This window comes from Choristoneura fumiferana, chromosome 29, assembly GCF_025370935.1.
Source record: "Choristoneura fumiferana chromosome 29, NRCan_CFum_1, whole genome shotgun sequence".
NCBI lineage: Eukaryota > Metazoa > Arthropoda > Insecta > Lepidoptera > Tortricidae > Choristoneura > Choristoneura fumiferana.
The window spans coordinates 8,908,299-8,921,223 of record NC_133500.1 but is presented as its reverse complement, the minus strand read 5'-3'; the positions used below and the strand labels follow the sequence as shown (position 1 = coordinate 8,921,223).

General features: G+C 38.7%; 1 protein-coding gene across 1 annotated transcript; it reads right to left on the bottom strand.

Moving 5' to 3' along the window:
• Nucleotides 1-689: 689 nt before the first annotated feature.
• On the bottom strand, nucleotides 690-11,802 carry NC2alpha (negative cofactor 2 alpha). Its single transcript, XM_074109715.1, has 5 exons — nucleotides 11,649-11,802; nucleotides 11,483-11,555; nucleotides 4,609-4,751; nucleotides 3,001-3,068; nucleotides 690-2,168 (listed from the first exon to the last, which is right to left on the bottom strand). Exons 1-5 carry the CDS (start codon nucleotides 11,688-11,690, stop codon nucleotides 1,499-1,501), a joined length of 996 nt encoding a protein of 331 aa, XP_073965816.1. The 5' UTR covers nucleotides 11,691-11,802; the 3' UTR covers nucleotides 690-1,498.
• Between the last annotated feature and the right edge of the window lie 1,123 nt (nucleotides 11,803-12,925).

The window sequence follows — 12,925 nt, the reverse complement described above, 5'->3', positions numbered from 1 at the left end:
ACTAAACTTTACCTTGAATTTTGAGACTGAAAAAACTAATTTTTTAAGATTTGTTGAGTTAATTTGGTCTCATTTGGCTATGTTTTAGCGTACTAAATATAAAAGTTTGTTGATTTTGACTGTTTAATTACATTTGTAAACAACAAAGTTATTTTTGTTAAAGTATTTTTTTTATATAATAAACAACGTTAATTCAAAACGGAGTAGTTCTTATTTAGTGTCCAATTACGCATAATATTTTTTCCTTCGATAAAATCCAATGGAAATATACTATAAATAGAAAAAAATTTAAAAAATCCATAAACCTTTTTTTTTTACTTTACGCACTTTGGCAAGGTAAACTATAGGAAAACCGTTGTCCAATTACAAAATTGTTCTTGAAACCTGAAAGCCCGTACAATCTACTCCTCAAATAGCATGTCATCTATGTAACTTCCAACAATAACATACTTTTATTGGGTGTATAAGTTTGAATTCAATTTTCTCAGAATCACCTTTTCTGGCTTTTGAGCTTCAACATTTTTTTAAAAAATATCTATTAAACCTACATGCATGTTTCTTACATGGTTCGATAGCTAAATGTATGTAGATTATGGGGATATCAATAACTCAATACCGACAACAAGGTACCTTTTCCCAGATAACGCCACATATTATCGAAGTGTAAAAATATAGATGAGATACTCCCTGCCTATGTTCTTTTGACCTTGAACATCGCACAGCACTGCGGTTCCCAAAATACTCAGGGTTGGCGCGAAACTTGTTTTATTTTAATGTTGTGTAACTTTTGTTCAACCCTAGTTGGGCGGACGTGTCAATTGATTATTATTGAGTGTTGAAAATAAATCTCATCTAGATTTTTTTACATACAAAATAAAAGACTAAAGTTCACACTAACCCTAATTAGACTTCGTACAACAAAACAATAATTGTTACACATTAAAAAAAAATACCACACATACATGGAAAACAACACAACACGTATAGATGCTATCCAATTTTAAAACACCGAGTAACCTTTACAGCCTTATTCATAAACGACAGTCAAACCTATTTTAGTTAAAATGCCGCTAAAATTCGTTTGTCCTTATCTGTCACTTCGACATATGTATTTGTTAGAAAGGGACAAAGCATTTGTTAGTTAACATAGGCTTGTTAAGTTTTATGAATAAGGGGGTTAGTGTTTATTTTATCTAAGCGAGATCACCTAGCAGAGAGAGGGTTAAATCAAGAACACAATAAAAAAAACTATTGTGACATGTTGCAGTTCACAACAAAAGGATCTATTTCATTTTTATCTTCTTTTATTCTGGTTTGAATCTGAAGCGACGCGGATCCTTATCCTATGAATTGCCACAAAAAATACTTTTGAATGTTACTCATCTCTCATTTCTCGTTCAGAACGTCAATTATAAAACATTGGATAACAAATATGACGTCACACTTACCAAAAAAAAAAAACAAAAAGAAAAAAGAACAAACAAACTTACAAACATATTCAGGTATCATAGTCTTCGTCGATCTGTAGGTTGCCAGTGTTAAAATTGTCTAAGTCCACATAGGCATTTGCCGTAGTCACCGCTCCCAAAGGCTTGACTTTCTTTATCGGTTCCTTATTCTTAGAGACCTGCCTGTGAAACCTGGGCTTCATATCATTGGGAACAATATTAGAAGCGGTTGCGCCTAAAACTTTAATTTCCGGCATAGCTAAGCTTTTCGTAAAGTCGATATTTATGACTGGCGTCACCGGAGTCAGGGGTGGGGTTGGCGTCGGTTCAACGAAGAACCTTCGTTCTGGCTTTGGCACTGGTTCCACTCTGCACTGGACGGGGGTTAAATTGGCGTAGTTAGACGTAGAAGGTTGTGGACTAGCGTAGGTCGGATTGGGGGTTATGACACTGTGATGCTGGACTTCATCTGGGAGCGTTTCTTGGTAGAAATTGGCGGTGCGGATTGTTTTTTGCGGGGGTTTTAGGGACAAGTCGATGACGGTGTCTGTGGAGACTATGGTCGCGGGGACGTCGACCCGGGGCCTGTGTATTTCGGGGTCCAGGGAGACGCTGCGCGCGGGCAGGTCCCGGGAGGGCCTAGGCCGGACCTCGGAGCTGCTGGAGCTGCTGGAGTCCTCTCTGTTCAGTCGGCGGGGGGGTGCTGGCGTGTCGGAAAGTCTGTGGAGAATGTTGGGAAACTTTGTTGGATGGATGTAGTCGAAGGCTTTATAGTTAGTATTAACCATCTCGTACAGAAGTTGCATTTTTCAACCGATTCTCGTGAAATTCTGTGTATTGGAAGTTTTTCAAAACGGCGGAGAACTCGCGTTTTTTTTTTATTCGACTGGATGGCAAACGAGCAAGTGGGTCTCTTGATGGTAAGAGCACCACCGCCCATAAACATCTATAACACCAGGGGTATTACAGATGCGTTGCCAACCTAGAGGCCTAAGATGGGATACCTCAAGTGCCAGTAATTTCACCGGCTGTCTTACTCTCCACGCCGAAACACAACAGTGCAAGCACTGCTGCTTCACGGCAGGATTAGCGAGCAAGATATACGGTTCTCTGTCTTTTCGGCGAAATATTATCCCCGAATGTTTAATTTGCCAAACCGTTTCATTTCCCAACTCACGATTTTCTCTGAAACCCTTTTTTTTAAGAACGTAAAATGAACCTAACCTACTGTGTTCTATAAAACCATATGAAAATACACCGAGAAAAATATTTCGTTTCGGAGAAAATTGCGAGTTGGAGAATAAACAGTTTGTCAAATGAAACATTTAGGAATAATATTTCTGCGAGGAGGCAGGATACCCTAAACAGCACAGCTCGCAGCCACTGTTAAATAGTACGGACTTACGCTAGCTGGCGCGGGTACACTGCGCGGGCGCCGGTGCAGGTACCTACAATCCTACGCACGCGACGCGCGCAGTTAGCGCCGCTCATGCTATTGTTCAATAAGCTCCGTGCAAACCGCGTCAGCTAACGTTGGCCCTAAAGTAATAACCTGGATGCGTTAGGCGAATCCTCGGCACTCTGGTCCTTTTCCTCCGAAGCGTCTGGGATGTTCTGGACCTGGAGCAGGAAATAACAAGGGATAAGTGATTGAAGGCGTCACTTTGCGGAGCTAATCAAGCAACTAACTTTTAACTTGTTACCAGCGGTACGGTAGGTACTTCTGCTTGCTTTCGCTCTATCTATAGTAACAATGTAAAAGGTTAAGGAGCAGAGCTGTTTCACCACCCATTCAGTGGCGGATTTATGTTTTTTAGGAGTGTAGGCCACTTTATATCCGCCGCCCTATGTAACTTTCTAAAGTAATAATTTTCTCGAAATCTGCCGCCCCTAGGCCGCGGCCTATACGGCCTATTGACAAATCCAGGACTGCACCCATTGATTAATTTTAACTGATGGATAAATTTAATGCCGTCTCCGTCTATTCGAACAAAACAAACAGAGACGGCATCACATTTATCCGTCAAATAATTTAATCAATGGATGGTGAAACAGGGGGTAAATATACGTCTGCATTAATGTCCACTGCCGACCTGCAATCTGTCACAGCGGAGCGTGCAATAGTTATTTGTGTCACAAGGGAGCAAAATGGTGTATTTACGGCGAGGGCGTACATTGAATCCAGAATGTAGCGAAGGGTTCTACAATTGAATCCTGAGCGTAATGAGGGATTCAAGTGTTAACGCCCAAGATGAAAATAATTTTGCTCCCGAGTGGCTCATACAACTTTTCACACCGAATATTAATAAACTTGAAAAAAATAATTCTAAATATTATTAAAGAACAATCAGCATAGAAAATGGCGTGGCTTTCCAATTATCAAATGGCATTTTCATTAAAACACTTAGAAAAGCCTTGAACAGAAAAGTTGCACTTTGCTCCCTCTCGTCAGGGAGGAAAAGTTACTTTTTTGAAGGAGAGGTGTGAAAAAATATTTGACACTTCCTACCGGCTCTATAATGGAAATATAATAATTGTAGTCGTATCAGATATTTATGCACGCTTTGCTGTCAAATATTGGTGCTGGTTACTGTGTTCACGATGACGCGTGCCGTGATTCTTATTACCATGTCATTAATGTCTAATTTTGTCAAAATCACGCGTCTTCGTGGATGGCACTAGGGATACTGCTTTAGAGCCGTGGTGGCCTAGTGGTTTGACCTATCGCCTCTCAAACAGAGGGTCGTGGGTTCAAACCCCGGCTCGCACCTCTGAGTTTTTCGAAATTCATGTGCGGAATTACATTTGAAATTTACCACGAGCTTTGCGGTGAAGGAAAACATCGTGAGGAAACCTGCACAAACCTGCGAAGCAATTCAATGGTGCGTGTGAAGTTCCCAATCCGCACTGGGCCCGCGTGGGAACTATGGCCCAAGCCCTCTTGTTCTGAGAGGAGGCCTGTGCCCAGCAGTGGGACGTATATAGGCTGGGATGATACTGCTTTAAGTGCAAAGGGTTAAGACTTGAGTATCAACTCCCTCCTGTATCCCCCGGTCCTCACTTGAGGACCAAATTTTCATGATTGTCATAAAGTTACAAATTCTTATATTAAACATTTGACGTAGGGTTTTAGGAGGGTATGGTCCTGACAGGCACTCACCAGGTCTCTGAGGAAGTCGAACCGCGCCTCCGCCAGGATGCACTGCTTCACGTGAGAGGGGCTGAGGGTCTTCGCGTTGCGAGCCGCCGTCACGCGCATGGCCTTGCTGAGGAGCGACTCCACGAACAGCTCCAATGTCCGAGGTGTTGGTGGAAGCTGAGTTAAGGAGCTATAAGCAGGCGTGTGTTTACCTAGGACCAAGGGGGCATGGCCTGGCGGCAGGGTGCGAGGGGCGGCAAAGCCAAACTTTACAGGTTTTTATATTAGGTACTTAGTTGTTGACAAGACCGATGATACCATCATGATGACTGATGGTACCATCAGCCAAATATGTGGTCTACCACCCTAAAGTTCGTAATCGTTTGCATGACATAAAAAAATAATGCCAATAGACGTGTCAGTCCATTCATTTGAAAGGAACTTGTTTAAAAATTGATAGACCACTTATTTGACTGATGGTAAGGAGCAGTGAGATCACCGCCTGTATGTCATTTTTATGCCTATTTGTTTAAATTTCTACGGTTGTATCTAAGAAAATACTGAAAATGTTTACGAGCTCAATTTCACCGCAAAACATATTGTCGCGCAATTGCAAATAACTACTTATTTCGCTCTATTTCGTCTCGTCATGATTATTTGGTCAGATGTAGGTTCGGCAGAGTACACAAAGCGGTATTTTTATTTTTATTATATACACAAGTGCACTTATTGACTGCGTTTCAGACTATCGCGTCATCTTAATACTGTCTTCACCATAAGGGCACATGGGGTCCTTGTCCAGGGCCCCCCAGCTCAAGCCCTATACTACGAAGTGCAAAATTCGAACTTCGTTATCTTGCCGTCCCGCTGACGCTAATATTATGTAATACGAGAGTGAGAGGGACGGTACGATACGAAATTAGATTTTAGAAATTTGTACTAGCCCCCCAGCCCTCCGGCTCAAATACACGACAACTTTACCAGCTCAAAAGCTTGTAATAGAAAAAAAAAATAAAAAAAACAGTCTGCCTGTAAAAAAACTAAAAAGAAAAACATACGGAACCGTTTTCACCATTGATGTGTTGCAAGGAATGTGTTTTTCATGAACCAATAGGAACGCTTCATTTACTTATATTCGCATCGCTCTGGTGGAAACAGCTGAGCGGAGCGAGGCGAGGTAAATGGTTTGTTAATTGTTAGATTATTTTCCTATAATCGTTTTTTCTTTGTAGCAAATTTTCATTTCGCTTTTTTTCACGAAGCCAATGAAATTTTGCGTGAGTCAAAGAAAAAAATGTCGATGGAATCAAGCTATCGAGTCTTATGTATCCCAATACTCTTAACGGCTCAAGGTAGGTCGGTAGCGCTAGCGGAGCTCCGTCGCAGTTTCTGTCCACTTGGAAACTGTGCGTGATGATTTTGCTGGGAAAATAAAAAAATCAATTCGTTATCGAAACTCCGGATAAAAATCGTCTCCGTTTTCGACGCGCGAAAGACGGACAAACATACAAACACACACACACTTTCGCATTTATAATATTAAGTATGGATGTCACTACGATAGTTATGAAAAATCGAATGTTCTAATGATACGTCATAATGTTAAAACCCGTCCAACCGTTAGGGTGCGAACATATGCTCGAAAAACATAACAATGCTTGACGAGTCGGGTAAAAGGGCATTTCTGATATAAAAATATTCGTTTAGGGGCATACATGTCCAAATGACAGAAAGTCCAGGTGTCACATTGTCCATGGTCAAAAAGTCCGAAGGTTATAATGCCTTAATGTCGGATAGTCTATATGTCCGAGAGTCCAGGTGTCACATTGTCCATTGTCAAAAAGTTCGAAGGTTATAATGCCTTAATGTCGGATAGTCCAATTAAGAAAAATTCGTAACAAAACGTCCACCACACATCCATACAATATTTTGGGGACACATCTGGAGACTCTGTTTTTCCAGCTCGGAATCATGGACTGAGTCTACCTCCCAAATTTTGTTGAAATCGGAGAGATAAACTCTGGGTACAACGGTAGATAGAAATGCCCAAAATGCATGCATTTTACAAACGCCTCAGTTTTTCTATTTTAATCAATTCCATCGATCCGTTCTTGGGTTTGGCTCACCTAAGTGGGGAGTGGAAAAACCCCTCTTTCAGTACCTAAAGGTGACATCTAAAGCACCGAATAAGTAATAAGTACTAAATGTAGATGTGTGGGTGCGGACATTATAAAGGGCGCTCCCAAAACCAGCTTTGTTATATACCGAATTTGTAAATTAAGACCGCGATGTGTCTCGGAAATTGGGTAGTTTCTTGGGAAAAAAACCGGGGAAGTGCGAGTCGGACTCGCGCACGAAGGGTTCCGTACCATTATCTATACAACATTAGACATTAGTAAAAAAAACACGTATAGCAGCCCCCCTTAAATATTTATTTTATTTTATTTTAAGTACGAATTATTTATTTTTAAAGTGATAGTATTCTATGAATATTTCAAGATTCTACCTGTTGCCGTTATTATCGAGCAAAAAACGCCAAAAAATCACGTTTGTTGTATGGGAGCCCCCTAAAATATTTATTTTATTCTGTTTTTAACCCCCGACGCAAAAAGAGGGGTGTTATAAGTTTGACCGCTATGTGTGTCTGTGTCTGTCTGTGGCACCGTAGCTCTTAAACGGGTGGACCGATTTGAATGCCATTTTTATTTGAATTCAGGTTTTCTAGCGATAGTTCTTAGACATGTTTCATCAAAATCGGTTCAGCCATTTTTGAGATATTCACTTCAAAAAGTGACAAAGTCGCGGGTTTTTCAACTTTTTGTTGGTTAGGTTATGTCCGAATAGACGAAGACGGCAGGTCATTTATCTATCAAATAAAATTTATCCATTAGTGGTGAAACAGGGGCTAAGACTATATTACTATAAAAGACAGACGAAGGTACAGTCGAGTTCGTAAACTTGTGAGCAAAATTTGATCAAAATATCTGAACACGCTTACGCCGTAAACAATAGAGTCGTGTTCAGATATTTTGATAAAATTATTGCTTCGAAATTTAAGAATTCGCCCATACTTACTTACACATAGATACATGTACTAGATACTAGATAGACATATAATCTAACCTAACTGGTAACGAACTATGTCGCGTGATACATGCAAATAAACTCACTTGAATACGTTTTTTACTGACGCGGGTCAGAGGGTCAAGTGAAGTAAGTACCTTAAGGCTTCGTTTCCACTCTAGTGGTCATTAAAAACACATTCTCGCACATCTCTATGTGGATAACAGCTCGCGTCGATAACAGCAACAGCTAGCTAGCAGCTAGTGTGCTGCATAAGTAGCGTAGTAGAAATAAGCAACCTGAGATATGTATGCATAGGAAAAATTCGTGTCTAGATTCCTGTCCAGCGGTGGTGTAGGGGTTATAGCACGCAGCACGGATTGCTGACGACCTGGGTTCGATTCCCAGCGCTGGTCTCTTTTTCTGGTTTTTCTGTGCATCCATGTCTCAGTTTGTATTTTCGATATAGCAACAGCTGCGCCACGATACGTCATCTTTTGTGCATATCGTATACCACGCGCCATAATAAATCTGCCTAAAAGTTCATTACTTAATACTCAGTTTTGACGCATTTTTGAGATACATTTTTTATGCGACGTCTTTACGTTACTCCCGGATTGTGTTCGAATCGCGTAACATTATAGTGCCTATTCAATTATTGGAATCAAATAAAAAACCCGCATTCAAATCGGTCCACACCCGTTTAAGAGCTACGGTGCCACAGACAGACAGACACAGACACAGACACACATAGCGGTCAAACTTATAACGCCCCTCTTTTTGCGTCGGGGGTTAACTACGGTGTCGAACTGAAGAGTAGGTATAGGTAGACAGGGGAGAGGCGTAGTGTTGCCTCTCTGTCGTTCAGAATCCCGCGTTTACTTTTCATTAAAATTAGTGGATTCTGACAACAGATCATATAAACATCCGGATGGGATACCTAAATTACGATGTCAAAACACATTAGTCACCAGGAATCGACTGGACGGGAGTGAACGCCCACATAATTATTTCTCGGAATTTACCACTCACGTAGGATCGATAGTCGTAACGTAAAAAAAACCGGCCAAGAGCGTGTCAGCAGGGTTACTACGAAATTCTAAAATCGAAGTTCGCGTCTTTCGGTCCCTCTGACACTTATACTACCTATTTAATACGAGAGCGAGAGCATGCAAGAGGGACGGTACGATACGAACTTCGGAGTAGGCCTCAGCAGGGCTACTACGAAACTCGAAACTCGAAGTCGTGTCGTGCGGTCCCTCTCGCTCTCGTATTAAATAGTATAAGTGTCAGAGGGACCGCACGACACGAACTTCGAGTTTCGCAGTAGCCCTGCAGACACGGGCAAGATAGGGTTCCGTAGCCGTTACGAAAAAATGAAGTATCTATTATTTTTCTAAGGATTTTGCATTTTGTATGGAATCTTCCAAGTTTAAGCGGTATATTTTTAGCTTAGGATGCTATTTGCTCTTAAATAGTTCTCAGGCAAACATAGCAGTTATAGCTTTATTTGTAAATTATGATACTTCCTGCCATTATGATTTTTTTTTAAATTTTTCAAACCAACAGTTTCACTTTTAGAAGGGTGGGGGAACGCTGCAATTCACTAAAAATGTGCACTTTATGGTTAAATATTTCGCAAATAGATTACTGAATCGAAAAATCGTCTTCACAACAATGGTTTTAAAAGACCTATCCAATGATAGGGTTAGACGAGAAAAAAAACCTATAAAAGTCGATAAATGTCGGCAACCTGCATATTTTGTATTTTTAACCCCCAAATGCAAGGGTGTTATAAGTTTACTAGGGTTGGTCTGGTTAGGTATGACGACGAGCGAAGCGAGGAGTGTTAAGTAGAACTGCGACCCGCAATGCGCGTCTTGGTGATTCAATTTTAGTGACACATTTATTATTTTTGGAACCCAATATAATAATTAGATGATCGATATTATTTCCAAGTAATTTTTAATTAATATCTAACCATTTTATATTTTCTGGTGATTCAATTTAGGTGACAGATCTACTGTTTGTGGAACAAATATTATTTATTAGGTGACAGTGATATATAAAATCATACCCAAATAGTTATAAATAACTGTGTAATATACATAGTTATTTATTTGTTAGTTCCTGTTATTTAACTTGCAAAAGTATTCTTCAATAGAAAGACAAATCAAGATTGCTTAAGTTATTTAAAGATAGTGCCACAAGAGTCGAAGTCAAGATAGTGCAAAAAGAACTGATTGCACAAAAGGAGAATGAATGAAACGGGAAAATGTCAAAATCCTGCTGTCATTACTAGGGTTGGGACTTGGATGCTTACCATGTTTCTAGAATCCATGGAGTCGTCATATGATATTATAAAATTTTTGAAGTTCAAGTCAGAATATAAAAATAAAACAATATATTAAATACTATGATAATGTTGTTACATCGTAAATTAAACACATTATTATATGGTGCAATAAATTATCATAATTCTTTATAATTATAGTGGCCGCAGTTCACAGGTGACGCAATACATATACAATTTATCTAAATATGCATCTTCTTTGATATTAGTGTTGGACAGACTACTGACAACTTTTTTGTAACTTAATATTTAAAAAAATTGAGTAATATTGTCACTTTTGATAAAGGACATTATCATTAATTTTGTTATAATTGAACTGAATCATTTTAATACGACTTGTGAAACTCATTAGTACCACAGAGATATCAGTATTGGATATTTTTTTCGAGAATTAGTTTTTAACTTCAGTCGATGTGAGTAGAAAGATCTTTTTCAACACAAAAGAGTTTTTGATCAATATACAACTCATTTAACCGCGCAAAATATAGGAAAAACAGTAACAATCCATGCTTACTACCTTTTTTTAAAATGAACATGAAATAGTAATTGATGACGATTATGATACATTTATACCAAAAAAAAGGTAGTGCCGCCTCAGATTTGGAAGTTTCGGGTAATATTAGACAGTTGAAGGAGACATTTTTGTGCTGTCACATAAAGTAATTGTTTTAGTTTATTTTGATTAACAGAATTGTTTTTAGTGTATATGAAAATAACAATTTGTATTATGTTGTGTTAAATATGCAAGTAAATAAAATGTAAAATATTACATAACTTTGACTTCGCAAATTGTTTTTTTTTAGCATATGACGAATGACGACTCCATGGATTCTAGAACCACAGTAAGCATCCAAAAGTCCCAAACCTAGTCATTACACAAAAAGTTGTAGCTGTGTATTCATTCACTTCCTCTCGTGGTAGTACCTATACCTAGTTTGATAGAAAAAAAATGACAAACGTCAATAGCTCACCTTTGTAAAACTTCATACAATATGCAAGCTCCTGGCATGAAAATGTCCAAGCAACATGCATGTTTCTAACTGGCTTTAAGCATATTTGTCAAATTTTTGTCAACAAATTAAGTAGTCTAAAGTTTTCATCTTCATTATACTACCCCCTTTGCTGCTTTAAAAAAATGATATTTAAAAGCCCTGTAAATGAAATTGAAGAAACAAATGTTGTTCTTCCAAACTACTTAGTAAAATTAGTTCACCAGTGGATTTACTTTTAATCTACTAACAATAAACATGACAGGACCATAATAAATCCAAATCGGAAATAAGGTCTGACTTGCTCATTCTTTTCCTAATACTAAGATGCGTAATAAGATTTCATGATCATAATAATGGCTTAAACTGACTCAAAGCTTTAAGAAAAGCTCAAATATCTTTGTCTAATAATATGTAACACTGAACAGACTTCAATAACAAGATACACAAAACGGCAATTTTCATTGCGCTCGTCTATTGAAAAGGATATAGATTATGATTGGCACGGCCTGGGCTACTTTTCCGACCTCCTCGTCCGTCTGCATTATCTTCTTAATTCGACCCTACAAATAAACAATATCACGATATCACAACCAATCCAAAAACAACACCTATTACACATAGTTACTGCCGTCAAACAGCGCTTTTCTACTCACGGCGGGAAACCTCGCATTGTATTTTCTCTTTTTCGATGGCATTGTGGCAATCCGTTCACTTTAGCACTAATTAAGGATTAGAAAAAGCTCACTTCACCATAGGAGTTTGATGCATCTCGCGCATTTTTGAGGTTATAAAGGAGAGACGTTTCGCAGCCTTCATTTATATACGAAAATGACAGTTTTGCCATATTTTTTTCTTATTTGATTTTTTGATGATAGCCACATTTATTTTGTTATAATGACACATTTTGATATTTTTAATATTATACTTATTGTTAAATTATATTTAAATAAGCAATGAACGGACAGTTTTAGTAAATAAATTCAAAAGTTTTTCAATTGGCAGTTTAAAATACAGCACCTTTGTCTTTTTAATGTAATTTTTTTTTTCTGGCTTTGCGCATCTATCTTAAAAAGAATTGAATACGAAATATTTATTTACTTACTTATCTTCATAGATTGACACAGATTACTACTTAATAATATGTAACAAAATTTTTACCCTCCCTGCAAAAAACCGGGTAAGTGCGAGTCGGACTCGCGCACTGAGGGTTCTGTACACATTTATAAGTATGTAAACGGGAATCGTGTGTTAAAGATATTTGCCGCTTTTTCCGAGTGATTTAATACATCCAGTATAAGCAGAGCCCTGCTCCTAAGCAAAACGTACGCAGTTGTACGTAGCAAGTTGTGTTATTATAGCTACCTTCACAAACACCAAATTTCAAGTTTCTATGACAACTGGAAGTACCCTATAGTTAATGTAATGACTGTAACTTTTGATTGCGTTGACTTAAAAGTTTGATTTTTTCAAGGCTTCAAGGGACCGCAGATATGAGTATTCGATATCAATTTCAGCTTGAGACCTTCACGTGTTCCTGAAAAAAGGGTCTTGACAGACGGATAGACAGACAACAAAGTGATCCTATAAGGGTTCCATTTTTTCCTTTTGAGGTACGGAACCCTAAAAACGTATTCAAAGTAATGGAAAGCTGAGTGAGGTCAGTGAGGGCCTACTCCGAAATTCGAAGTTCGTATCGTATCGTCTCTCTCACTCGTATTATAAATAGTATAAGAGCGTTTTCACATTATCCAATCCGATATCGGTATCGGACAACGATTGATACCATATCGAGGCAAGTAAAATGTATGAAATATGTACCTATCTTTCACATTGTCCGGGCCGATATCGGATATCGGAGCCGACACCGATATGTTCACGGCACCATCGGACGCCCGTGGGCTGTCTAACGACAAGGCTTGTATGTGTTAAG